The following is a 27,221-nucleotide window of genomic DNA, read 5'->3' on the forward strand; positions in this document are numbered from 1 at the left end:
GTCTAACAAACTCTCCACGGGCCCCTGGGCTACCCCACCACTGGATCAGGCAGGGTTGAGACCCACGGGGCACAGAAGATCTGGGATACCATAACACTGGCTACACTTCATGCTGCTCAGCTTGTGACTATTTTATTAGTTCCTTTCCCCTCAAATGCAAACTAGAGGGCTATCTCCTTAAAGGGAGTATTCCACATTTTTGAGATACCTACCAGTTTTCCAATTTTTTCCAGTGATGGCAATAGGATATTTGAGCTTGTTTCCTAATTGCAAACCTCTAGCAGCGTCAGATACCTAAGATTTTTAAAGTTCTAGAAACAAAACCTGAAGGCAAAACAAAAACAAAAAGCAAACACACACGCACGCACGCGCGCGCGCACACACACTCACACACACACACACACACAAAACAACTTGGGGCGCCTGGGTGACTCAGTTGGCCAAGCGTCTGACTTGATTTCGACTCAGGTCATGATCCCAAGGTTCGTGAGTTCAAGCCCCGCATTGGGCTCTGCACTGACAGTGCGGAGCCTACTTGGGATTCTCTCTCTCCCTCTTTCTGCTCCTCCCTGGCTCATGCTTTCTCTCTCAAAATAAATAAATAATCTGAAAAACAAACAAACCGACAAAGCATTAAAAGTTCCGGTCTGACTATAACTTGGCCCAGTTCACAGAATCCACCTATCAGACTTGGAGTTTAAGAACCACTGGTCCGACTGGACCACACCACACTTAGCTCCTTGTACCTCAAGAGCCCAGCCAGCCCACCTCTGTGTGAGCAGGGTGTACCTAATCAGAAAGGAAGGAGGAGAGCAGAGGGAGAGAGGAGAGCAAGAGAGACGGCGTATCTGTAAGAAAAGTCAGTATATTTATGGTTTGCTTTATAAAAGTTACTATAATACAATGGTACATAGTATTGAATTCACAAAAATATGAACAAATATTTACAACAAGACACACCCACAACGGAAACACTTCTCTTCAAAACAAGTTACGTACGGATGACAGAGTCTATATGCACAAACATCCCTAAAACTTATGGGTTCTCTTCTTTGCAGGAGGAGAGAGGCAGAGAGGGAGGGACAAGAAAAAAAAAGAAAAAAAAAAGTAGGAACCCCCAACTTTTCAAAAGCAAAGATTTGTTCAATGAAAATGAAGGCATCGAAAGAAAAACGAGCCACGTTTCTGGATATGGCCAACCATTTTTGGGGTGGGGCGGGGGGTTCCCGGGTACCGGTGAGGGTGCAGCCCCTGGCCCATTGGCCAAGGTGAGGCCAGGGTGAGGGACGAGGGTGGCCCCCAAGCCTGGTTTCCTCACATCCCCCTCCACTTCTATGGGAAGAAGGGAGAGAATGAAGGCAGCCCCTTGGGGGCCGCACAAGCAACTTAAATCAACCATCTCTACAAACTACACATTTCCTCATGTGAAAAATAAATATTTCCTCAGTTGCACAATTAGGCAGAAAACCGCAAACGGAAGAGAAGGTCACCGCTGTGCCCAGGTCCCTCCTCTGTGTCTTAATGCCCCCGATTTCATCGACCTCGACCTTGAAACTGGTGGGCACAATCTCAAACAGAGAGGGCATGGGGTAAAGAAATTAAAAAAAAAAAAAAAAAAAAAAGAACACAACAAAACCACCAACGACAAAAAAAAAGAGAGAGAGAGAGAGAGAGAAATAACAATTCTTTGTACAGAATTTACATGATAACAAGCTTGACACAAGCTGAGATACCAGAGGCTCCGGGCCTGCATCCATCCGCAGGGTGGGGGCTTCCCCGCTGGGAGCTCTCCCGTCTTGGTGAGGACTCCTGGTCACAACAGTCACTTTCCAGAAATTATTTACATGCCTGCTCTGCTTTCTGGGGTGCGAGGGACTTGCTTTTGTGTGTGTGTGTGTGTGTGTGTGTGTGTGTGTGAAAGAGAGAGAGAGAGAGAGAGAGAGAGAGAGAGAGAGAGAGAGAGAGAGAGAGAGATTTTTGGAAATACAAAGAAATGAGCAAAAAAGTCTCCCCACATGTTTCTACAAGAAACAATGTTCCCGAGAAAAAGTCCTTTATGGCAGCCTATATACAGAAGTTGGTTCTGAACTTCAAAAACCTATTTCTTCCCTTCGTTTTGATTTTATACACGCACAAGAAAAAAAAAAATCTATGGAAATAAACCCTGAAGAGGATGATGGGGAAGAGGGTAAAAGGAGTTAAAAAATAAAAAACAAAAAACTGTCAGACTTAGATCTGAGCTTTAAAAATCTTCTCCAAGATTTTCCTTTCTCTGGGAGAATAATCTCACTCTGAAAATAAATACGCTCTTGCCTCCTTGGGATGAGGGGGCTGCTGGCAGGGTGAGTTCGGGTATGGGCCAGGGGCAAGCGGGTGAAGCTTATAGACCAAAAAAAAAAAAAAAAAAAATATGCCACACGCATCTGGTCAGAGACCCGAAGTGGCGGGACTAGGGGACCCGCCTGCCCTGGGAGGCCCTCCTCCTGCCCTGGGGGGAGGTGAGAGCAGGAGAGAGTAGACAGGACCCTTCCCAGTGCCCCCACGCCCACACTGGGGCCTCCGGGAGGCTCCCTCATTGCTGGCATTCGAATGAGAAAGTAAACATTGAACCCAAGATTCTGGGGGTGGCAGGGTGTGGGGTGGCAGGGAGAGCCCAGAGGGGAAATTCCTGCCTGGGACCAGCTTGGCTCCACCAGGGTCTGCTAGGGGAAATGGCGCCCCCAGGCTGCTGGGGAAGGAACAGAAGGGGGGGTGTCTTCTCCTCACTGAGTCGCTGCCAGCAGAGAGGGGGCCTTGCGTAGTGTTCTGAGGTCACAGCCTGGGGCTGACCCCCCTCCTCTCTGCAGCACCTGGCCCAGCGCCCTGGCCCGGGGGTTCCGGGACGCGGGCCGACACGCCACCATACCGAGGCCTCTGCAGCCCCCGCCGGGGGTCCCCGCTCTCTGATTCTGCCTTCACATTTCAACGGTTAAAATGTCTTTTCTTACGACGAGGAAGAGAGTAAAGAGAAGACAAAACAACATAGCAGCATTCGTGGACAGAGGCTGACCGGGAAAGAGAAGGACAGAGACAGAGACGGAGAGCGAGAGACACGGACAGAGAGAAGTTTACGCTGGAGTTGAACAAAAATCCTGAAGGGAGCATTTTAAAAAAACCAAAGAGACATGGGCCGAGAGACACAGAAGCCCTTTCCCACTGAGGGGCTGGAGCTGCGCTGGGTTCCGGGGGTAGTGTTGGGGGCGCCAGGCCCTGACATGGCCGCTGGGTAGGGGACAGCACCTGAAATGGGGGTGGGAGGTGGGGCTGGGCCCCGGGGGCCGGGGGCTCCACGCGCGGGAGCCCCAGGGCAGCACGGGCGGCCTTCTGCGGGGCGCCGGTGCGGGGCCTAGTTGAGGGTCCCCCGGCAGTTCTCGGAGCCGCACAGGCAGGGGATCTTGACGTCCTCGATGGGGAACTTGTAGTCGTAGGTGATCTCCTCATTGACGTTGATGTGCTGCTTTGAGTAGATGACGATCTTCTTCTGCGACTCCACCGTGATCACCTTGGCATAGCAGTTGGGCTGTGGGTGAGGCGGGAGGGGAGGGTGAGCCGATGACCCACCAGGCACCCGACCCGGGCCCCCCAAACCCGACCACGCTCCATGCTCAAAGCCTGACTGACTTGCTTCTCGCCCCCCATTTCCACTGGCCACCTGCTCCAGGCCCCCGGCTCCCCTGTCTGGGTGACAGGGACCCTTGCCTCTGATAATAAATAAGAATGATGACAATGGTGATGATACTAAATTATTCTCCAGGGCTGCGATTTCCATTTACACTACAGGCGACTTCCAAGTTTTTGTATTTCTAGCTCAGGCCTCACTTCTGAGCTCCAGAGAAGGGGTCAGCCAACCCCGGCCGGCAGCTGCCTGTTACTGCAAGTCGAGTTTTCCTGGCACACAGCCACACCCATTCATTTACACACTGTCTACAGGCTGCTTTTGTTACAATGGCAGTTAAGGAGTTGCTAAGAGATTGTCTGGGCCACGAAGCCAAAAATATTTACTATCAGGCCTTTTAAAGAAAAGGATTGCTGGACCCTGCTCCAGACCCAGAAATCCAAGTGTCTGCTTGCTATCTGCCTTCGGCAGCTCCTGGAGACGTTTTTGACTCAGTAAGCTCAAACCTCAACTGTAGGGCGCCCAGGCCCCCAAGCAGCTGTCTCCCACACCTCCTTCTTACACCGAGGCCGGCTCTGGCCCACTGCTGTGCCCAGAGGGTTCTCCCTCCAAAGGACCTACTGATTCTGTCTACTGCCCTTCACCTCCACTGCCGCAGCCCCAGCCAGGTCTCTCTCATCACTCGGCTGGACCTCAGCAGCGCCCGCTACCTCGCTGTCCTCTGAGATAATCTACTCCTGACCCAGCAGCCAGGGAAATCTTCCCAAAGGAAGAGCAGACCCAGTGGTCTCATGGCTCGAAACCTGACAGTGGCCCGCTTGCTTGGCTTTTAGAGAAACTTCTCAGCTCGGCCTGCAAGGCTGAGTGATCTGGCCACCCCAAGCCTGCCAACCTCATTCTCTTACCCGCCCTCTCAATCCCTACTCCATCCCTACTGTCCGCTTTGCTGTCCCTTCAGGGCCTCATTGAACGGAACACTTGCCCCACTCACTGCCACCTGGGTGATCCCCTCCTAACCCTCAGGTGCCACAGGGAGGCAAGAGGAAGTCCCTACTGGCCCCAGTGTTGCTCCAGTCACAGTCGTGAGAGCTAGCTGTGTCCGCTGTGTCAAAGGGAACTCATTGGGGCGCCTGGGTGGCTCAGTCAGTTAAGCGTCCGACTTCGGCTCAGGTCATGATCTCACGGTTTGTGAGTTCAAGCCCCGCACTGGGATCTGTGCTGACAGCGCAGAGCCTGGCACCTGTTTCGGTTTCTGTGTCTCCCTCTTCCTCTCTGCCCTCCCTCCCTTGCTCGAGCTCTGTCTCTCTCTCTCTCTCTCTCTCTCTCTCAAAAATAGATGAACATTTAAAAAAAGAGAGAGAGAATTCATTGGTTCTCCCGACAACCTACAAGGAGGGACCATTACCATCCCTGTTTTACAGATCAGGAAACCGAGGCACTGAGACGTTAACTAACTAGCCTACAGTCACTTGCTAAGTAGCAAGGTCATGACTCGAAACAAGAGTTGGGCATATCTGCTCTGGAACTAGCCTGTCCCCTGTTTGAAGCTCCCTGTGCCTATCTTCGGCGTGAGAACCCCCCTTGTTGTCAACACTCACTGCCCCCTGGACCAGTGCCATCCACCACTGTCACCACTAGCCACGTGAGACTAAGTTAAAATTAAACTCAATTAAATTAAAAACTCAGTTCCTCAGGGGGCGCCTGGGTGGCTCAGTCGGTTGAGCGTCTGACTTCAGCTCAGGCCATGATCTCCTAGTCCACGGGTTCGGGCCCTGCGTGGAGCTCAGTGCTGACAGCTCAGAGCCTGGAGCCTGCTTCCGATTCTGTGTCTCCCTCTCTTTCTCTGCCCCTCCCCTGCTCGCACTCTGTCTCTGTCTCTCTCAAAAATAAACAAACATTAAAAAATAAGTTTAAAAAAACCCAAAAACCAAAAGTCAGTTCCTCAGTGGCAGGGGCCACATTTTAAGTGCTCAACCCCATGGGCAGCCGGTACCACAACAGTGGCCACTACGGATGCTGTGCCGCTCACAGAGTTCCGCTGGACAGCACCGCCCCGGGACCGGAGGCCTCGGAGGGCCGAGCCTGACCGCCGGCGGCACAGCAAAAGGCCAGCACGGAGGAGGAACCGGGTAAACGTGAACTGAGCGGACTACTTCCGGAGTGAACTGAGGGGACGACTTCCGGAGTGAACTGAGCGGATTACTTCCGGAGTGAACTGAGAGGACTACTTCCGGAGTGAACGGAGGGGGACTACTTTCAGAGCACCTCGAGTCTCGTCACGCCGTTTTGCGGAAGGGAAAACTGAAGCTCAAGGGAGCAAAACGCGGTGTATGAACGAGGCCTCCCCCCCACCCTGCCTCCATCACCCTCGGGCAACCAGAGCTTGGGACGGAGGCCATGCCGGTTCCGTGCCAGAAGCTTCTGGGTCCTTTGGGCACAGCGGCAGGGGCAGCAGCGGCCCCCGGACAGGCACTCACGTTGCAGCTGTGGTTGATGAAGCGCGCGAAGTTGCCGCACTTGGTGGCGTCGATGATGGTGTCGTGGTCCACCCGGAACATGTAGCTGCTGCCGATGCCCTCGTCCTCATAACGCTTTTCCCGCATGTCCGCGATCACCTGGCCGGGAGCAGGCCTCAGTCGGGGCTGGCCCGGCCCGCTCCCACCCCTGCTCCCAGCCTGCCGGGCGGTGCCTACCTGGCGGATGTTCTGGCCCACGTACTCAATGACCATCTCGTCGGCCGCGATGGGCTCCATGGCGAACAGGCCCCAGTCGTGAATGTGGCTCTTGCAGAATTTGAGCTTCTTCTTCCGGAACTGGGGGAGGGAAGGGGCTGAGAGGTGAAAGGCCTGGCCGCAGCCCCGCTGCCACCCGGCGGCCCTGGGTGGGGCCCGGCCTCACCTTGAGCTGGTTGAACTTGAGCAGGTCACTGTCACAGCTGCCAGTGAAGGAGGACAGGAGGCGGCGCTGTTCAGAACGCCGCTCCGAGCCGGCCCGAGTGGAGGCGTGTGGCTGTGCCGGGATGCTCATGCCCTGTGAGGGGGACGGGGGGACGGATCAGGAGGGGTGGGACCGCCCTGCTCACCGTGGCACCGGGACCGGGGTCCCTATCACACCCTAAGCCCCGGGTTCCTGTCGTCCCACCTTCTCAGCCTCCTTGCTCTGGGCTTGGCCGTGCCTGTCCCATCCCTACTTGTCCCCTCTCCTCTTCCCTGGTCCTTCCTGCCAGAATGTGAACGTCCTCAACGGCCTCCGGTCAGAGAACAACACAACTTTTCCTTCACACTTGCCGTCTTTCCTGTCCCAGCTAGAAGACTTGGAAAGAACTCCACTTCCGGGAGACAAGATGGTGCGTGTCCCTCCACCCTGTCCCCCGTGGCTCTCACCACGGGCCCTCCGACCTCCCCAGGCTTTCGAGATCATGGCTCTTTCCTTGGCACCCTTCCTTCTCTTCCTTCCCTCGGCCACCCTCGTCCTCTGCCCTCCTGCCCTCACGCCCTCTCCCTGGGTGAGCTCTTCCTTGCCGTGACCTCCCATGAACATTTCCATCCCGATGACTGGAAGTCTCTCCCCTGCTCCAAGTTCTCTACTGCACCCGTATATCGAACTGCCTAAAAGACCTCACTCCCTGGATGTTCCACAAACCCCAAAACGCAAGCTTCCCACCTCAGAGCTTGGCATCCAGCTCCCTGGTTCCCCAAGCCAGACCCAGCTGCATCCCAGCCAGGTCCTTGGTCTCCTCCGGCCAATCCAGCCCCCAGTGCTGTCCTTTTGGCTTCCCGATATCCCACTGTTCCTGCTATTCTTTCAAAAACATCCACTTTTTTCTCACAGCAAATCAAGTTGAACCTACCCAAATGTCTGGACTGGGAAATGTAGCAGCTGTGCACGGTCTCCCCTGTGGACCCTTGGGGTCAACTCTCCACACGGCAGCCAGCGTAAGCTTTGAAAATCGTGGGCCGAGCCACGTCACCCTCACCCTCTCTCTGGAAGCCCTCATGTGGCTGTCACACACAGAATACAAATCTAACCTCATCACCACAGCCTCCAGGGCCCTGAGGACTTGTTGTTCTGTCTCTGGTCTCAGCTAGTCTTTCCTTTCCTTTCTCACGCCACTGAGATCCGCACCCCCCACCCCCACCTCAGGGCCTTTGCACATCCTGTTCACTCTGTGCATGACTTCGAGTCATTCTTGAAAAGCATGACTTCCAGACTTAGTGACCCCCTCTCCTGTCTTGTTTTGTTTTGAAGTAGGCTTCATGCCCAGCATGGAGCCCAATGCAGGGCTTGAAGTCATGACCCGGAGATCAAGACCTGAGCTGAGACCAAGAGTCAGATGTTCAACTAAGCCATGCAGGCACCCCATCCCCCCTCCTGTTTTAACTTTAAAAGAACGTGTTTTTTTTTTTTTAATGTTTATTTATTTTTGAGAGAGAGAGACAGACAGAGCATGAGCAGGGGAGGGGCAGAGAAAGAGGGAGACCCAGAATCCGAAGCAGGCTCCAGGCTCCGAGCTATCAACACAGAGCCTGATGCGGGACTCAGACCCACGAGCCAGGAGATCATGACCTGAGCCGAAGTCGGACGCCTAACCGACTGAGTGAGCCATCCAGGCCCCTAACCTTCATTTATTATTATTTTTTTAATAAAGTAGGCTCTACACCTAACATGGGGCTTGAACTCAAAACCCCGAGATCAAGAACTGCACGCTCTACTGACTTGAGCCAGCCAGGCTCCCCTCCTGTTTGAACTTTTTCTTGAAGCCTTTTTCTACTTCTCTGTGGTCTCTCCCAGCTATTCACGTGGCTCATTTCTTCACTTCATTCAGGTCTGGCTCAACTGTCACCTTCTGTGACCCCTCTGACTCCCCAGTCCCTAACCTCCTCTCCTGTTTTCCCCACCTGGAATTCTATGTTTATTTGTTCGCTTGATCATTTCCCACCTCCCCGCTAAAATGGAAGTTCTGTGAGGGAAAGGATTTTGTTTTGTTTACTGCTGTAGACCCAGAACAGTGCCTGGAACACAGCAGGCGCTCAGGAGACGTTTGCTGAATTTAAAGAGGAGAGAAGGAAACTTCTGGAAACACAACTCCACTCTGCTCACATCCCTGATGAAAATCTCAGAGGCTCCCACTTCCCAGCCTCGCCTCACCTTTCCAACCAGGGTACCCGGGTGAATTAACGCCTAACGCCCCACGCCCCCTGTGCCAGCCCCTCTGACCCCACAACCCCTCATGCCGCCTGGTACGCCCCCCTCCAGAAGGTCCCCACCCACGGCAGCCTGAGAGGCTCCAGTGTCCAGGCACCTGAGGGCAGTACCTGGGTGTCTGTCGGGGGCTCATCGGTGCTGGCGCGGCTGCTGTTGAGGTATCTGAGCTTGTCCTTCTTGTCGATGGTGTAGAAACCCTCGCTGCGGGCACAGCCCGTCACGTGCTCACGGATGCCATCGTCCCGTTTCTTTTTCTTAGCTGAAGAGAGGCTGGTGGGTGGGTGTGGGTCAAGGGCCACATGGACATTCTTGAAAAGCCCCTCCCAGTCCTTCCAGAGACAGCCCCACCGGGCCTGGCCTCTCTACCCTCAGGCTAATTTCCAGGAGGTTCCACCCCCCACACCTCCACCACCTCCACTGAGGGTCAGAACTCTTGTCAGGGGTACCTGACTGCACGGTCCTGGGTGTATTTCTTATCTGCTTCCTGCCTCGGTTTCCCACCTGCGCACTGGGGCAATAACAAGGCTTCTCTGAATGATTATACACGTTCAGGTGCTTGGCAGACTTCCCGGAACAGAGGAAGTGCTCAGTAAACTAGTTTGGTATAAGGGGTATAAAGACAGCTCCAACTTGATAGTTCTGTCTGTGCTGGTAACACAACTATCAGGATTAGCATCATGGTTAAGAGCCCAGACTCTGGAACCAGAGTTGCCTGGGTTCAAATCCCAGCTCTGCTACGTCATAGCTGTGTGACTTTGGGCAGGTCGCTTAACCTCTCTGAGCCTTGGTTTCCATATAAGTGAAATGGGAATAATAGCTCCCACCTCACTGACCTGTTGGGAAGATCAAATTAGGTGATGGGGGGGCCAGGAGGAGTTGGCCCTCCGTCAGCCTCTGCTGCTCTGACGTGGTGCGATCCCGCCGCTACGTCTGGCCCCGAGACCCGCTAACTCTGGGGGTGAGACGGGCCTGGCACAGAAAAGGTGTTTTAAAGGTGCCAGTGAGGACTCCACATGGAGCCTGGCACGGTGCCAGCAGACGCCACTCAGTAGGTGGCGGGGAGTCGGGCGACTGCCGTCGTGGGTGTCGTGGGAGACGGGGCCCAGAGAGGCGGGCAAGGACCCCACCGCGTCGTCTAGGATATAGGGATGGTAGACCCAGAGTGTGTCGTTGAGCCAGTCCATGCCATTGTCCTGCTGCAGCAGCCGCTCGTAAGTGACACACAGGAAGCGGATGTCCTCCTCGTCGATGCCACCGTTCCAGATGTCGTACAGGATGGTCATCTCCTCAAACTCCGACCGGGGCCGGAAGAGGGGCTGCGGCGGTGAGAGCTCGGGCGAGGCTGAGGCCACCAGGTCCTCGTGGCGTTTTTTAGGCGGCCGGCGCCAGGGCCCCCGAACCTTGGCCAGGTCCATGAACTCCTCGGTGACCTCATCGCGCCCACGGGGGCCTGGAGGGATGGCCTCGGAGGGCCACTGGTTCTCTAGCTCCTTAAAGGGCAGCTTGGTAGGCTCAACAGGGGGTGGAGGTGGGGGCGGAGGAGGCTGGGGGGGCAGAGGGGGAGGGGGGGCCGGGATCCCCGCGTTCCGGAAGTCCAGGGTCACGGCCCGGGGGTCGTGGGTGCTGGGGAAGACAGGGGTCTGTGGCTGGCCTGGCAGGAGCAGGAGGTCTCTGCCGAGGGTGGCCCCCCCTGGCGGCCGGACCAAGGGCCCGTCCAAGGAGAGCACAGCCGGCGGGGATCGCCGGGGCCTGCCCGGCTTCCTCTTGATAGGGGGTGGGCAGGGGGCCAGGGGCGCAGGCAGCAGGGGCGGCAGCTGGGTGGGGGCCCGCGTCTGGGCCCGCAGGACAGGGACGGGCAATGCCAGGGGCAGGGGCAGGGGCAGGGGCAGGGGGAGAGGCAGACCCGTCTCCAGGAGCACCGGGGAGGTCAGGGGGCCGGACCGCTCATCGCGCCGGCCAGCTGGGAGGGGACAGACAGGCAGGAGCAGAGGTCCGCCGGGCTCAGGGAAGGTGGGCGTGAAGGTGAAGTCCCGACCGGGTGTCCTCGGGAGGCCCCCGCTGCTCAAGCTGGGGGACTGGGATGGGTAGGAGAAGGGGCTGCCGGGCACCTGCGGGGAGCTCAGTGACAGGCCACTGCTACCCCCTGACAGCGGGGGCTCCCCACTTGGCGTGGCCGGCACCGTCTCTGTGCTCTGTGACTTGGCCAGGCTGCCACAGAGACCCGGAGTACGCGGGGGCTGCTCCTCGGGAGGCGGCTCCAGAGGGACGGGTGGGTGTGGGGGCTCTGGGGTCTCGGGCTCTGGCGGTGGGCTAGGCGGCCGGGGTGGTCGAGGGGGTGGCAATGGCGGCTGCAGTGGTAAGGAGAGCAGCGTAGGGGACTCGGGCGCCACTTCCAGGTCATCCTCTGCAGAGAGGTGGGCAGAAACCGGACCGTTATTACTGGAGTCAAACATCTCGTGGTGCCCTATTTATGCTGCCCTACTCTGTGCTTGATACCCGACCTCACACCCCTCTGGGCCCCCTGGCATTCTGTGAGTGTGGGGACCGTCCCCCCACAACTAAACCACTCAAGGCTTCTTAGTGCCCAGCCCAATGTCTGGCACACAGTGGGTGCTTGATAAGCTAAAGACGTAGGAGATACGGTTCTTAGCCTTTGGCATTACGTCCTTAGAATGGTGTTCTTGTGAACAGGGAACGTCCCATGGATCCAGAAAATGGTCTCTGCTATTGAATAAAATTCAACAAGTCCCTTTTCTGCAGGACTTGTCAGTGCCTTTCTCCCAGCATTTATCTCCATCGTCATACGATATATTTTCTAGCTTATCTACTGTCATTTATCACCCTGTCTTCGAATGTAAGCTCCACGAAGGCAGATACTTTTGTCTGTTTGGCCACTGTTGTATTGTCAGTGCCTGAAACAGTACTGGGGACACAACATAGGCTTAATACATACCTATGGCAATATTCAAAGACCTGAGGTTCTGTAGCCAAACAATACAGAATTAAACAAAGTATAATAGGTTTCTTTCCCGAAGGAGGTTTTCGAGGATTGAACTGACCACACGGTGGCTACATAAGTTTAAGTTAATTAAATAACATTACAAATTCAGCTCAGCCGTAGGCACTTGCCACATTTCAAGTGCTCTTAGCAACATTGTATTTAACGGCTATGATATTGGAGAGAGCAGATAAAGAACGTTTCTATCACTGCAGAAAGTTCCACTGGACAGTATGTTACAGCCTTTAATATGCTTTCTGCGGCTCCACCAAGGTGGCAGAGAATGCTGTGTCCATGGCCCTTCTCACCTGGCCCAGCACCCCAAGCCTCCCCCACCTGCCTGTCACCAAAATGACCATATACACCTGCTCCCCACCCCTGCCACACCTTTCTGAGAGCATCTCATAGGACTAATGGTCCAAGGAGCAAACGGTGGGAAAATGTGGCACTGAGGAACGGTGACAGGAGCGGTTCTCTCAGGCAGCTATCTGAAGCCGTGGCTGGGTGCCAGGCTCCGTGCTGGCACATTATGTCATCTCACTCTGCCCTCCCGCACGACCTCATGGGGGACATACCACTGATCCCACATTACAGATGGGGAAACTGAAGCTTGGGAAGGTTACACGAATTACCCAAAGGAGCCTGGGCTCATTCTGCCGGTGAGGACATCCTGCCTCCATCCCCACCACCTCAACCGGGGTGGGGGGGGGGGAGGGGAGAAGGTGGGGAGGTGGGGGAACGGGCTGTGGGCTGCAGGTGTTACCTGGGGCGGGCTCCGGGGAAGGGGGGGGCCGGGCCTCCGTCTCTCCAGCAGGGGGCTCTGGAGACAGCAACCTGGCCCCTTCTTGCTTCAGGCCCGGTTCCTCCGAGGGCTCCTTGCAGCCTGCGAGCTCTTCGACACACACAGGCAAGGGGGGCTCTTCCAGCACGGAAGTCCGCTCCTCGGGAGCTCCGTCCTCAGCCTCGATGTCCACCTCCCCTTCCGTGACCGAGGACTCTGTCACAGGAGCCCCCGTGGCCACATCCTCCTCAAAGTCCTCATCGGGAGCAGCAGGAGCCATACTCTCGTCTGCTGCTGCGGTCTCCTCCTCCTGCTCCTCCTGCTCCTCCTCTTCCTCCTCCTCCTCCTCCTCCCTTGCCACCAGCTCCTCTTCATCCTCTGAGGATGACGATGAGGACTCGGAGCTTGATTCGAACTCAGAAGACTCAGAACTCTCGCTGGAGGACCCAGCTCCTGCCTTGGACGTGGCGATGCTCACCGTCTCCTCTGGGCAGGGGACACAGGGGACACAGGCATGAGCCCTTCAGCGTCTGCTGTGCGCTCCGGCTAGATGCTTCCCCAGACATCTCAGACTGATGGCACCCAGGCTGAACGTGGCCCTGATATCTCGGGGCGGGGGGGGGGGGGGAGGGGGCGCCTGTGTGTTAACTAGTCAGCATTTAAAAAAAACGGAGGTGAGGGGCGCCTGGGTGGCTCAGTCGGTTAAGCATCCGACCTCGGCTCAGGTCATGATCTCACAGTCTGTGAGTTCGAGCCCCGCATCGGGCTCTGTGCTGACGGCTCAGAGCCTGGAGCCTGTTTCAGATTCTGTGTCTCCCTCTCTCTGACCCTCCCCCGTTCATGCTCTGTCTCTCTCTGTCTCAAAAATAAATAAACGTTAAAAAAAAAATAATAAAAAAAAAAAAAACGGAGGTGAAATCCACGTAGCATAAAACGAACCATTTTAAAGTGAGTAAGTCAGTGGTATTTAGTACATTACAACTATCTCTAGTTCCAAAACACTCTCATGAGCTCAAGAAGAGACCCAACACCTATAGCTCTCGCCCCTCCAGCCTCCCATCCCCAGACCCAAGCAACCACTAGCTTACTTTCTGTCTCTGTGGAGGGACCTGTTCTGGACATTGCGTACAAATGGAATCGTAGGGCGAGTCCTGTGCGTGTTTTAATGAGCTCACGTTTCAAAGACAAGAAATCTTGCCCCAAAAGTACTGCTGAAAGTTGCTCGGGCTCTGGTCTCTGCACAGGGGCCCTGGGGCAGACCAGGTGCCTGGGCCCACACCGCTCACCTCCGTCCGAGTCCCCTTCTTCCTTCTCACTCGCCTCTGACAGGGCTATGTCCTCGTCCTCATTCTCAGACTCCTCCTGCTCATCGCTGTCTTCAGCGTCATCATCCTGGGGGAGGGGGAGGGAGAGGGGAGGTCAGGCTGAGCAGAAGGGCCCCCCTCACCTGGCCCAGCACCCCAGGCCTCCCCAACCCGAAGGTACCTTATCTGATGTGGATGAGGTCGAGGAGGAGGAGACCTGGCTCCTGGGGCCTTCCTCCTCCTCCTCCTCCTCCTCCTCCTCCTCTTCATCCTCCTCCTCCTCCTCCTCCTCCCCCTCCTCTTCCTCCTCAGTGCTTTCCCGCTCCTCCTTGTCAGAGGCCGAGGATGAGGGTGAGGTCGTGGAGGAGCCCGAGGATGAGGACGCCGATGACGATGAGGACACCGACAGTGACTCCTTCTCATCCTCCTCCCCGCCACTGTCCAGCTCCAGCGGCCGGGCTGGCCGGCGCCGCACGCCCACGCCCTTGGGGTCCCGCTTGGCAAGCTCACAAGGGGCGTCCGCCATATCCCGGTCCCGTTCTCGCTCTGACTCTGAGGGGAGAGAGGGGTGTCCGAACTGGGCCGGGGAAACACGGGAGAGCCCAGCGCCACGTGAGGGGGCGCACATACCTTCATCTTCCTCGTCCACAGAGGTTGAGGGCCGCAGGCGCTTCTGGTCACCAGAAGAGGCTGTGTCTGGCGGCTCCTTCCTCTTGACCTTGAAGGAGGGCAGGCGGATGGCCCCGCGCAGCCCGATGCCCAGGCCGAGGCCCTCATAGCCCAGGCCCTCGCCCTTGCCCCACGACTCCAGCAGGCACGAGGCGATGCGGTCCTTGGGCTTTGGCCTGTCCTCGTCCTTGTGCTCGCCTGACTTCACCGGGGTCAGAGAGGCCTGGGGTGTGAGAGAGGAGGGGACTGTCACCATGGTTACGGTGCTGCCGGTGGACCCCCACCTCCCCAGTGGGTGGCCCTCCCTAAGCAGCCTGCCTTCCCTCAACAGCGACAGCCACACGGTAACTGGCACTTCCTTCCCACCAAGTCGGCTGGGCTTCGTGCCTGCCAGACATTCCCGGCGCCCAACTCCGTCTCACTGAACTTCAACCTCCTCGCATGCAGAGCAGGCTACATGCGGCAAGGACACGTCCGCGTCATGGACACACAAGCTTTAGAAGGTAACACTCACGCTTTCCTACTTGGGGGTTATGGGGATCAGTGTCCCTCAGGGGAAGAGAGCGTGCCTGCCGGCCGCCCGGGGACACCCCGCACTCGTTGCCTACCTTGGCCATCCGCTCCTTCTTGTCCCACCACTCGTCAAAGGCGCGGAAAGCCACCACCTCCACCATCTTGCGGTTCAGGTCACGCTTCATGATGGCCTTCAGCTCTTTGAGCACCACCAGCAGGACGCCATCCACAGTGGCCTTGTGTGGGTCCTCCTGGCGTGGCACGTAGCCTGGTGGCGGCACTGACGGGTCGAACTTGGGTAGCGGTGGCCAGGGCTGCCCGCGGCCCGGTCCGCTGTTGCTCAGGGAGAACGGGCCCCGGTAGGGCGGCAGGTTGACAAACTGCAGCCCGGCTGAGGCGGCTGCGGCAGCAGCGGCCATGAAGGGCGGGTAGGGGCAGGCGCCCTGGCCAGTCATCAGACGGCTCAGCATCTGCGTTTGCATCTGGAAGGACATGGGCATGCCGCCCCACTGGCCACCCAGCACGTGGCTCATGTCCACCTGCATCACGGGAAACAGCCCCGGAGGGAAGGGCGGCAGCGGTGGTAGGATGGGTGGGGGCGGGACACCAGGGGGGGGCGCTGGCAGGGGTGGGGGGGGCACCGTCACAGCTGGGTGGGCGGGGGGCGGGGGGGGCGGGGGAGGCGGCAGAGGCGGGGGCATGGGGAAGCCTGGCTGTGGTGGGGGCGGCGGCGGGGGTGGGGGCAGCGGCGGGAAGCCGGGGGGTGGGGGCAGCGGCAGCGTCGGAGCCAGCACAGAGGGGGCTGCCACAGCTGCCGCCCCTGGGGTCACCACCATGGGTTTGGGGCAGTCGGCGCTGGTGATGGGGGCTGAGGGCATCTCATCGTCCGAGATTTCCATGTCCTCGCCCGAGGACTGCTGGCCCTGTGGGGAGAGCCGGGGAGAGTGGTGAGGCTGCGCCTGGGAGGCCAAGCTGGCTCCTAGAGCCCCTTCCAAACACCAGAAAGCTCGAGAAGCCCTTTGCAAGACTAATGAGAAACACGGATTCTGCAGTTTGGGTCCTAGTCCCCTCCCTTCTGGACCATGTGGCTTTGGGACCATGTGGCTTTGGGGAGTCACTTAACCTTGCTAAGCCTCAGTTTCCCCATTTGCATTATGGGCATCTTAATACCTGCCAGTTGGTTTACGAGGATTCATTCATTCATTCATTCATTCATCCAGTAAACACTTGCTTAGCACCTGCTGTGTGCCAGGCACTGTCCTAGGTGCTGGGGACACAGCATTGAACAAGACAGACACAATTCTTGCTCTTGTGGAGCTAAGTTTCTAGAGGGAAGAGACACAGGAAAACCAGGATGAAGAGGAGAAATATAGAGCCCACCTTGGAGGAAAAGAAAGCTGGGGAGGGGGACAGGGTGTAAAGAGGGAAACAGATTCCATGTCAGCTTGAGAGATTCTATTTCAATTTGTAATCGGAGAATACTAACAATTAACACTTCTATAGTGCTTCCTACGTGCTCGGTATCTTTCTAGGGCCGTTCTTTTACCAAGGAAATTGGAGCACAGAAAGCTTAAGTAACTTGCCCAAGGCCACAGAGCCAATAAGAGATGGAGTCAGGATTCAAACCAGTTAGGCTCCCAGTCAGCCTGCTGTCCTCACTGCTGCAAGGAGGGCCCGGTGGCAAGGGTGACATTTGAGCAAGGAGAGTTAGCAGTTTTAAGGCTGCATAAATAGGAGGTAGGTCTTTTTATTTTCCTTAGTTAATCTTTCATCTGGTCTTGAAACTGCACAACACCTTGTTTCACATCAGCACTGTAGCCTTGCAAGGTGGGGCTCTACTCCAATCCCTTCTGACAAGTGAGGAAACAGAGCCAAAAGCCACTGGCCCAGGAGGCACAGCCGGTCAGAAATAAGGCTGGGACTCAAGCTCAGGATGCCTGCCGAATGGAATCCAGGAACACTCACTGTACCAGGCAAACAGTGGGGAAGCCAAGGATGACCCCAGCTCCGAAATGGGCAAGGGCCCCTTTACATTGGGACACAGGCCTGGAACTGGAAGGAGGCATTGGGGTGTACCTGGTAGGGTTGGAGTGAGAAGGCAGAGCAGGGGTGGGGAGAGGAGAGTTACGTCACCCCCAGGCTTTTGTGTCCGGACAAGAGGTGAGAAGGTGGCTCAGGCCCTGCCCTAGAAGATCTCGGTAAGGTGACAAGAGCGTTTGTAGGCTGCCACAGACAGGGAATGCATTTGAAGGCTGAGGGGGTGCTGTCTGTACAGGCTGTAAGGTCAGAGGTCAGATCTTCAGGTGAGGGAGTCCTCAAAGGGAAATGGGGGGGAGCGCCCGCGGGGAGAAGGGGAATACTAAACTTTCAGCAGCAGTAGGAAGCTCAGGATTTTGCTAGACCCCCACTACACACACACACACACACACACTCTCTCTCTCTCTCTCTCTCTCTCTCTCTAAAGGTCCGCACGCACATGCAGCAGGAGGGACTGGCAGGCTCAGCCCGATACTCCGGGACAGCGCCCAGGAGATCAGTCCCGGACAGCGCCCAGCGAGGCGAGCGCAGCACATAGAGGGTTAACCCGGCATCGCGGCCAGCCAATCACAAGGAGACCCGGGATCCTGCGCTCCAGCCCTCGGCCCTGCCCCTCCCTCCGCCCCTCCGGCGCCCGGGGGTGGGGGTGAGAACCAGCGGGAACTAGCCGAGCGCACACGGCTCAGCACCAGCCCTCGCGCGGTGCCGGGAGCTTCCCTTGCGGGCCCCTCAGTTAAGCCGAAGACCGTGTGAGGCAGGTACTTTCACCGTCCCATTTCACAGGCGATGAAACTGAGACTCAGAGAAGGAAAGTGCCTTACCCAAGGTCACATAACCAGTAAGCGACAGAGCTGGGTTTCCAGGCTCACGGACTGGAGCCTGAACTTTTAACCACCAGCCTCTGTGAAGAAAGGGAATCTCCCTCAGTGGTGCCCCTGCTCTGTCTCCGGAGTCTTCAGCCTGACCTAGCTGGGACTCCCTCCAGGTTCAGTCTGGAGGAGTCCGGGTGCTGCTCTCCAGGCTGCCGGCAGGGGGCTCCCGAGGGCCAGCCTGGAGGTTCTCTGTACTTTGGTCTTCCTACCGCTAAGATCTAGGGGCATCCCGACCCCATCTCTCTTCGGCTTCAGTCTCCCGCTTCCCTACAGTGACATGGTGGGAGAGCCCAGTCCCTCCGTCTACCCTGGGATTCCCAGTCCCGGACCATTCTGTCAGCATGGTAAACATCCCCCAAGCCCAGGCAGCAGAGAGGAAGGGAAGAGAAGATGGCAGGGCTGCCAGCCCCCCACCTCTGCACACCTGTCAACTCCTCCTGCCCGGACCCCTTGGCACCAGAAACCACTTCCCCAGAACTGCCTGGAGGCCCCCTGGAGCCCCGGCCACCTGCAGTCCCCTCCAGGGCAGGCCAAGTTCCTCTCTGTTCCTCCCCGAGGCAGCCAAACCTGCCTAATCAAAGGGCCTGGGAAGGGGGGACCCTCCCTCCTGCCGCCCACAAGGGCACAGAGCTCTGTCTAAGCCCCTGGCTGCTCATGCCCGCTGGGCGCGCAGGTTCCAACACAGGTCTTCAGGAGGACCAGGACAGGTGCCTGGACCAGGAGTGGGGAGGAGCAGGGCCAAGGAAGATGACCTAATCCATCCCTCCAAGGGACTGTAGCACACAGCAGCCCCCACCCCAACCCAGAGGCTGGAGATTTGGGTAATAAGACCCCAGATAAAGATCTATGGCTGAGGAGAGGCTGGAGAATGGTCAGTTTTGCCTGTTTCTGGCTGTGGCCTTCCCCCTAGGCTAACCCTTAAGTCCCGACTCCTGGAAACAGAGGAAAAGCTAAGGGAAAATTCAATGCCCTCCCTGCCCACCATGGCTTCCTCTCTTCAGAGGGCACCAGGTTCTAGGAGACAGTGCTCCAGAGCTCCCATCCGGCCTAGCCTAGCAGAATGCTCTGGCTAATCCCTCCCCCCAAATATGCCTGAGTGTCAGGATCAGCCCTGATCACCCTCAGGCGACCCAACAGACAAGGGGATCCAGAACCATTACCATAGTCCATACTATCTGGGGTCTCGGCAAACTCCTACCAAAGAAGCTCAAGTCAGAATTGATCCCTAGGAAAAGTCTTAACTTCCCATACCTAACAGGAGAGCAAAAGAACTAGGTCATGTTTCCCTTCTCTCTATGGCTGCTAGGTTGCTCAGAGCCAAAGCAGCTGCTCAGTCACAGCTCCTGGTGCTTTTTGCGTTCGCTTTTTATTCTCTGTATTTGACCGGTTATTTTAGCTGCCCTAACCCTGTTACTTCTGTGTTTTAGCTAATTGTCCTGAGGGGATAACGTTTCAAAGGAGGAAAGGGAGACACAAGATAGACAAAACCAATCCAAGACAGAGGTGGACAGACATGGTGGTACCTCATCCATCTTCTCTGAGGTTGGGGTCCTGTCTCCAGCCAGGTCCAAGGCTACCTCAGTTGTCTGGCCCAGAAGACCAGAAGGGTCCGGGGGGCCTGGCTCCGGAGGGGGGCGGGGCCCCACGCCCAGGTCAAGCTCATCATCCTCGTCTGAGTCGGGTAGCGGCGTGGGGCTGATATCCTCCAGGCCGGTGCTGGAGGGGCGTGAGGAGGGTGGCGTGGGGCCTCGAAAGCCTGGCTGGGAGTTGGTGCCAAAGGGGGCCAGTGGGGAGAGCTGGGAGGAGGAGGAGGAGATGGGGCTGCCCTCCATCTGCAGCTCCGTATCCGAGTCCTGCTCTCGAAGGAAGGGCAGCTTGGTGCGCTGTTCCTTCAGCAGCATCTCTATGCGTGAGTCCAGGCTGTCGTGGGGCTTCTCCAGCCCCGCAGGTGAGGACTCCAGCGTAGGTGTGCCTGGACTGTCACAAGGCTCAGGGCTCCAGCCAAAGGTCGGCCGGCCACCCAGCTCCATGCTGTTGGCATCAGGGGGCGGTGGGCCGGGCGGTGTGCCTGGCTTCTCCTTGGTCGGGGGTTCGGTGGGTGGCAGGGGTGGGGGCACAGGTGCTCTCCGGAATTCCCCACTCTCACGGGCCCCAAAGGTGGTTGCGGTGGTGGGCTCCTCAGGGGGTGGGGGAAAAGGGGGCACAGGGGTCTGATACGGAGAGAAAGCCGACTTGAACGTGACTCCAGGAGCGGGGGTTGCTTGGGCAGGCGGTGGAGTGTGGGCGAACGTGGCCGAATCCTGTGGTTGGGCCTTGAATGGAGGGCCACTGCTGCCCCCACTGCTGCTGACTGCCCCAAACGGGAGGTCCACGGAGCCCCTGAAGGCAGCTGGGGCCCCGGCCACTGCGGTGACCGCACAGGAGTTGTGGACATAATGATGCTCGTGGCGGCGGTTGTAGGCGTCTGTGAACTTGCTTTCGTGGCGCCGGGCTTTGAAGGTCACCGTGGGGTCCTGGCTGAAGAGGTAGGAGGGTGTGGGCTGGCGGCTGGAGTAGCTGGAGTCCTGCGAGAAGGGGGTGCCCAGACGTGGCGTGAGCGGTGTGCCCTGTCCGTAGGAGTTGGGGGTGTCCAGGCGGCTGCTGGAGTACGCCGTGTCCTGGGAGAAGGGTGTCCCACCACTATTGGGGGTGACCGAGGAGGAGCCGGAGCCACAGCCTGCAGACAGACTACCGTCCTTGAGGCGCTTCAGAGCATCTGACAGCTAGAGAGAGAGAGGGAGAGACAAGTGAGGTTGCTGGAGGGGGCTGCACGCAATGGATGGGGGCTGTTTTCCCTCTACACTCCGGGGATCTCAGAGCCAAGCTGGCCACTCTAAAACTGCTGCATGGTGGAAGAAGCGGGGGGGGGGGGGGGGGGGGAGGGGTAGGAGATCGAAGAGGAGCTTCTGGATTGTCCTAACTTTTCTCTAATCATAGGATAGCCAGCTATCCCCAAAGAACCTTGAGGGTTTTTTCTAATCCTTAAAGCAGAGAGAAGAGAAGATCCTGACGTCTTGATTTAAACTGGGATTTCCTTCCCGTCTCAGACTGTCAGAAATCAAGGATCTTCCAGCAGGGAGAACTATAGTTTGGGGAGTGAGGGGGTGGCCAAGGGTCCTGTTCCCTCTGGTCTCCCAATGTTTTAGGAGTTAAGTCGTGTGACATGGTAAAAGTGCCTAACGAATAACCTAGCCGACCAGCAAGTCGGTGAAGGCTGCGTTGTGGAAAAGCTACTCCCGAGGGTAGGTGAGTTGATGCCAGGGAAGGGCTGGATTGAGAATCTCCCTGTGTGAGGGTGGCCTAGGTAGGAGGCAGTGGTTGGGTAAGGAGTCACGTCAGTCTCGCTCTGGGAATGGGGACCACTGAGGTCTGCTTTCTGGGGGCAGGGCTAGAGCAGTGCCCAGGACATCAGACACAGCAATGTTTCAGCATTAACACGAAGCCCTAAGTAGGCTGTGGGTCTGTGGGAATCCCAGGCTGGACAAGGCCAGGCTCCTCTGCCTCCTAGGCTCGGGCGTCCGACGCTAGAGATGGTGAATGGGGGCGAAGGGCCCATCAGAGGCCGGTGATGAGTGTGAGTATGTGGGGGGGAGGGTACTGGATGGTAATAAACCCACCTGCAGGGTCTCATTCACGATTGGAGAGACAGCGTCCAGCTCACCCACTGGGAGGGTCTGGGGTGTGTATCGGCCCGTGACCAACAGTTCGTAGAACCGCATGCGGGTTTCCCCTGTGGGAAGGGCAAGGGAGGGAGGATTGAGGGAGGCTCCAGGATGGGGCAGACCCCACAGGTTGGCTTATGGGGCCCTGGCGCCTGAGACCCCAAGCCTGAGAAGCTTTGTGACCCTGACCGGGGAACCACCTCTCTGTACCTCACTGAGGAGTCCGATCTGTTCAACCAAGCTGCTCACCTGTGTGATTTTTCTGACCCTAAGATTCAGAATTTAATCCTCTGTGGGGCCGGGACTCCCCCAAAACAGCAACACCACCCCCAACACAGAGCCTCTCCCTGTCACTTGAGCCATAGCACCTGAAAAAAGAGTCAGGTTTTCCCACTTAACAGCCAGAGCCTGCAGCAGGTGGAGAGACCCAGTGACACAGAGGTGACAGTTCACTTTATTGTTAACTATCTGAGGCCAGGTGACCAGCAGAGTTTGTAAAACACAGTCTAGTACCACGTTACTGTGACCTCCATGGGCCTCCCCCGCTGACCTGGCTGACCAGGCCTCCCCAGCTCTGCCGGGCTGGTCCCACTGGGCCCTGTCTGGTAACCCTCCCCCATCAGCAGAGAGAGGCCTCTATAGACCCTGGGGCCCCAGATTATTGATATTTATAGAGCCCTCTGAGGCAGCTGCTTACATATGCAAAGGAGGCACATTCCTTGAGCTACACTTTACACTTTGCTGGTCTCTTTCTTGAAATACAAAGTTAGTTGGCAGTCTCTGAGGGCCTCCCACTTTTTTTTTTTTTTCTTCCTTTTTTTCAGAAATGAAATTTTGGGAAGAGCTGGCTGCTCCTTAAAATGGGCATGTGACAGGGAAGAAGGTTCCACATTCAGTTCTCAGGGAGAAATGAGACTGCAGCCACACAAGGGATGTGTAGAGTTTGAAGGGTCTGTACTCCCCTGACAGAGACAGGAACCCAGGCTTGTGCCCTGAGGAAACTCAGAACTAGATATGGGCTTGGCAAGAGTTTGTGGGATAACGGTGCCCACCACCCAGTTCCAGCATCCCTCCACAGCCCCCAGCAAGGTCTTAGAGACCTAGTCAATATGTATTCATCGTTGAAAGCACAAGAAAGGTTTAGATTTTCCTGTTTGGGTTTGGTGTGCCATTTGCCTCTAAACACCATGCTCACAAAACTCCTGGAAGCTGGCCACCTAAGCCTTCCCAGACAGTGTCTCCCAGAAAACCTCAAGAAGCACCGGACCCAACAGTGCCTGCCCAGTCACAGGGCAGGTTGGTCCTGGGGCACCCAGCACCTTCTTTCATATGGGCGGGAACTTCCCTAGAGAGGCCACAGGCAAACTTTGGGGGATGCCCTAGAGTCTTGCAAGCCCCTCCATCCGGTCGAGAAGAAGCCTCCCAGGAATGGAAGGAAGGAAGGGTGACTTCCCCAGCCCCACTCTGCCAGCAGTGAGCTCAGAGTGAGCACATAGCGGGATTCCCGGCGCATGGGAGGTGCTGCTGTCTCTTTAAGAGAGAGGAGGGAAGGCACAGTGTCAACCCTTGAGCACCCACAGCAGCCCGCCCAGCTCTATCAGAACATTATCAATGAAACCACACTCTGAGCCCAGATTGGTTCCCACTCCAGAAGGAAGGGGCAGCATGGGGGAGGGGGGGGGACCCTGGATCCTTGGAGGATTCCCTTTTTAGTTGAAGGACCTACTCTATATGTATTTAAAGGCATTCTAGTGGCTCCCTCTCAGCTCCCACAAATAAACAAACCCTGCCTCTTCCCCTAACACAGATGGCAACACTGGAGACTGCCTAAACCCAGGCCACTAGGGCTCCAGGAAGGGCCCGCAGGGGTGTCAGTGGTGGGAAGCCTCTGGGTGGTCCCTAGGGGTACATGCAGTAGCCAAGGACAGCACATTGGGTAAATTATAGCCTGTCTCCTAGCAACAGACAACACATTTAGCTCCATGTGACTCTATCCTCAGGAGGGGGCAAAAAAAAAAAAAAAAAAAAAAAAAAAAAGGGCTGCTGGGGGGGGGGGTCCCTAACACTGCAAGAGGGGCTCTGGGAGGGAAAGGAGTCGTAGTGACAGGTCTCACTGCCCCTCCATCGCAGTTTGTCCCAAGTGGGTCTCCACTCACCTTTAGTGTCCAGCTCCACGTGGATGATATTGCCCATGACCGAAGTGCTATGCAGGTGCTGAACCGCCTCTTTGGCTCCCCTGACCGTGGCAAAGACCACCTTGGCAATGCCCAAGTGCTTCTTGGTCTTAGGGTTGTACAAAATCTCCACCTCCTCCACCTCCCCATACTTCTTGCACATGTCCCTCAGGAAGTTTTCTCGGATGTTATCATTCAGCTTGGCAAATGTCACCTGCTTCGGAGGCACCGGGCCCACGTAGAACTCATCGATCTGGCAGGGACGAGGGGGAAGGGAGTTTGGAGAACATTGAAACCGAAGGGAAACACAACATTCCCCACTCGCGTGCCCGATGAAAACAATGAAGGTTAAAAAATAATTAAAAAAAAAAAATGCACGCGGGCGGGCCCGGGAAGCGGAGGATTAAATCGTTTGGAACGTGGAAGTCCTCTGGGTTCGAAAGGAAAGGGGAAAAAGAAACAGTTTCTCTTTCCCCACCCCCCCATTCTGGCCTCCTCTCCCTGCAGCCGGGTCAGGGGCGAACCCTTGGTCTATGAAGTTGTCCCCTCTTAAGCCACAAGACTGAGAAGGGGGGTGGGTCCCTAGGCCAAGCCGCGGGGGCTAGCAGGAGCCAGGTGGGGACCCGGAGCCCCCAGCTGGGCCGGCAGGACACTGTATCAGATCCTTGATTACAGTTTCACTGAATGTTATTCTGTTTACAGTAGCTGAGAGAGGACACCCCTCTCGCTGCCATCTCCCCCTCCCCGCCAAAACTTCCCTGGCCATGGACGGCGGGAACTCAGAACCAGCCTAGGCTCCGGCAGAACTGGCGTTATTTTCGAACTCGGGGACTGGGGAGGCGGGGAGACACCGTGGGGTCGGGGGGGGGGGGGGCGGGGAGGGGTCCTACCTTGAATTTGGGCACCGACAACTCCAGCTCCTTGTTTTTGGTCCAGATCCCAACGACCCGGGGATCTTCGACAATTTCCACCGGGCGGTTGCTGGACATCTGTGGGGAGGAATGGGGGGGGGGGGGGCGGGGCGGAATGGGAGGGCTGGTCCCACTCCCCAGGGGCAGAGGCAGACGCCCCCCCCCCCCTTCTCCAGGCACTTGTCAAACTCCAGGACTGGGGACCCGGCTGACAGTTGGCCCGGTGGTCGGAAGGGGGGGTCCCTGGGCAGCTCGGACCCCTTTCCCTCCGCCCCGGGCACGGCTGGTGGTGGGTGGGGGCGGCGGGGAGGCGCGCCGGCTACTCACCGCCAGGCTGAAATGCTGCCCATCGTAGCGGTACAGTTTATGATGCCCCTTTTTCAGAGCTGGGTCAATCATCAACTTGTAACTTCTCCAATGGTGGTTCCTCCTCTCGCCCGAAGGGCCGGGCTGCGGCGGGGGCTGCTGGTGGTGGTGGTGGGGGGGGTGACTGTTCTCCATGCCGTTAACCCAACCTGAAAACGAGCAAGTTGTTGTCGTCTCCGCCGCGGCGGCGGCGGCGGCGGCCGCCGCTTCTACACACACGCGAAAGAATCAAATCGTCCAGCCCCCACCCCCTCCCACCTTACCAGCGCGCCCCAAAAGGAGCTGTCTCGCTGGCTCCCCCCAAAATAAGAATAGAGCGAGAGAATAACCCTTCCGGGAGAATTAGGCGCCCGCCCGCTCGGCCACCGTCTCGGGGCGGCAGCGAGGGGCTCCCGGGGGCCCCCGGTGCGTGCTGGCGGGGCCCGGGGCGTCCGGAGGACGCGGGCTCCGGCCCATGGTGCCCGTCCTGCCTCCCGGCCGCCCGGCGTGGCGCTCGCTCGCTCGCTCGGCCCGGCTCGCGCGCTGGGCTCGCGGCAGGCCTGGCGCCGCCCGCCCGCCCGCCCGCCCGCTCGGCCGGAGCCCGGGCCGGGGCCGGGGCCGGGGGCTCGGGCCGCCCGGCTGCCGACCGCGGCCTCTCCCTCCCCGAGCCGCGCTTACATCCCCGCCGGGCGCCGGCCTCCCTGCGCCGCCAGCCAGTACATGGTGTCCCCCGCGGGAGCCGAGGCCGGGGCGGCCGGACGGGGGGCCGGGAGGGGGGGGCGCCGCCGCCGCGGCTGCCGGGCCCGGAGCTGCTGCCGCCGCCGCCGCTGCTGCTGCTGCTGCTGCTGCTGCCCGGGAGGCGGCTGGCGGCGGAGGCTCGGCTCCCAGTAGCCGCACATCCCACAATACACCGCTAAGGAGCCCGACCCGAGCGCTCACCCTCCTCCTCTTCCTCCTCCTCCTCCTCTTCCTCCTCCCCTCTCCTTCCTCGCCGCTTCCCCAGGCACTCTCCCGGCGGCGGCAGCTGCGCCGCCAAAGCCCCGGGCCCCAGCGGCCCCCCACCCCTCACTCGCGCGCTCCCACACTGCCTCCCCCCTCCCCGGGGGAAGGCCTTTTAATTTATTTATTCTGCTGGGACTTAGGTGGGGGGCTTGGCTGGCGGGGGAGGGGGGGGTCTCCCCGGGCTCTACCTCCCGCGGCTGGGGCTACCCTCCGAGCCGCGGCGGCCGCGGCGTGCGCCTGGGGCCTCCAAAACTGTTTCCAAACTGCCAAGACCGGAGGTGGGCTCGTGGGGGCTGGGGGAAAGGGCTGGGTTTTTTTGAGGGGTGTGTGTGTACGATTGTGTGTTTAGATGCTGGGAACCGTGGGGGGAGGCAAGACGACTCGAGACGAGTTGCAATCGAGGTATCTCCGCTCCGGCTTCCTCCTTCTGCCCCGAGACCCCCTCCCCCGTGGTGCTGAGCTAGGGAGGGGAAACCAGGATTTTAACCAAATTAGCATTCACATTCCTGGGAGGATGTAGCCCTCGCCTGGACCTGGGTGATAGAAGCTTTTTGCTCTGTTTTTATTTTTGGAGAGGAGCGCCCTGTAATTGTCCTAAACACATGCTTCTCTCTCCACCACCCCCCCTTCCTCCTCCAGCCACCGACGGAGGAGAGAGTCCCCCTTTTTTTGCATTTATCTTTTCCTTCCCCTTTCTTTATTAAAGGTCCGGGAGTGGCGGCGCCCAATCAGCGCGCGGCTTCCATTTTGTGAGTTCAACTCCGAGGCTCCCGGGCTTCGCGAGGACGCATTTGCAGCCCCCTCTGCCTGTCCTCTCGGGCGGCCGAGGCGAAGGAGCCGCCTTTCTGGGGCTTCGTGGTGGTGTATTTCATATTGGGGCTCTTTTCGGGGTTTGTAATTTGGCCGTGGGTAGGTAATTGGCTGGAGCAGGGCGGCAGGGCGCGGCAGCCAATCAGCGCGCGGCTTCTATAGGGCTTGAGTTATTAGACGCTGATCTCAAAACATCGTTCATCAGACACCAAGGAGAGGCCAACAGATGAGGGGAGCCATTTTT

At 57.8% G+C, this 27,221-nt stretch overlaps 1 protein-coding gene and 1 long non-coding RNA gene across 4 annotated transcripts; one reads left to right on the plus strand and one right to left on the minus strand.

Moving 5' to 3' along the window:
- Positions 1-845: 845 nt before the first annotated feature.
- SETD1B (SET domain containing 1B, histone lysine methyltransferase) lies at positions 846-25,919 on the minus strand. Of its 3 annotated transcripts, none has more exons than XM_042961871.1 (17): positions 25,844-25,919; positions 25,148-25,335; positions 24,800-24,898; positions 23,892-24,162; positions 21,691-21,803; positions 19,558-20,796; positions 15,221-16,048; positions 14,574-14,835; positions 14,125-14,495; positions 13,926-14,031; positions 12,622-13,125; positions 10,005-11,264; positions 8,971-9,137; positions 6,554-6,685; positions 6,349-6,468; positions 6,133-6,270; positions 846-3,559 (listed from the first exon to the last, which is right to left on the minus strand). In XM_042961871.1, the coding sequence occupies exons 2-17, from the start codon at positions 25,319-25,321 to the stop codon at positions 3,386-3,388; spliced, it is 5,958 nt and encodes a 1,985-aa protein (XP_042817805.1). In that variant the 5' UTR covers positions 25,322-25,335; positions 25,844-25,919; the 3' UTR covers positions 846-3,385. The 3 variants fall into 3 exon arrangements, with proteins under 3 accessions (XP_042817805.1, XP_042817806.1, XP_042817804.1); XM_042961872.1 differs by lacking the exon at positions 25,844-25,919 and adding an exon at positions 25,516-25,643; XM_042961870.1 differs by lacking the exon at positions 25,844-25,919 and adding an exon at positions 25,450-25,643.
- Positions 6,460-7,921, plus strand: LOC122232495. The gene is made up of 3 exons (XR_006209819.1): positions 6,460-6,687; positions 6,882-7,001; positions 7,487-7,921. It is a non-coding gene; the product is annotated as an uncharacterized LOC122232495 (long non-coding RNA).
- Positions 25,920-27,221: the final 1,302 nt, after the last annotated feature.

This window comes from Panthera tigris, chromosome D3 (genome assembly GCF_018350195.1).
Source record: "Panthera tigris isolate Pti1 chromosome D3, P.tigris_Pti1_mat1.1, whole genome shotgun sequence".
NCBI lineage: Eukaryota > Metazoa > Chordata > Mammalia > Carnivora > Felidae > Panthera > Panthera tigris.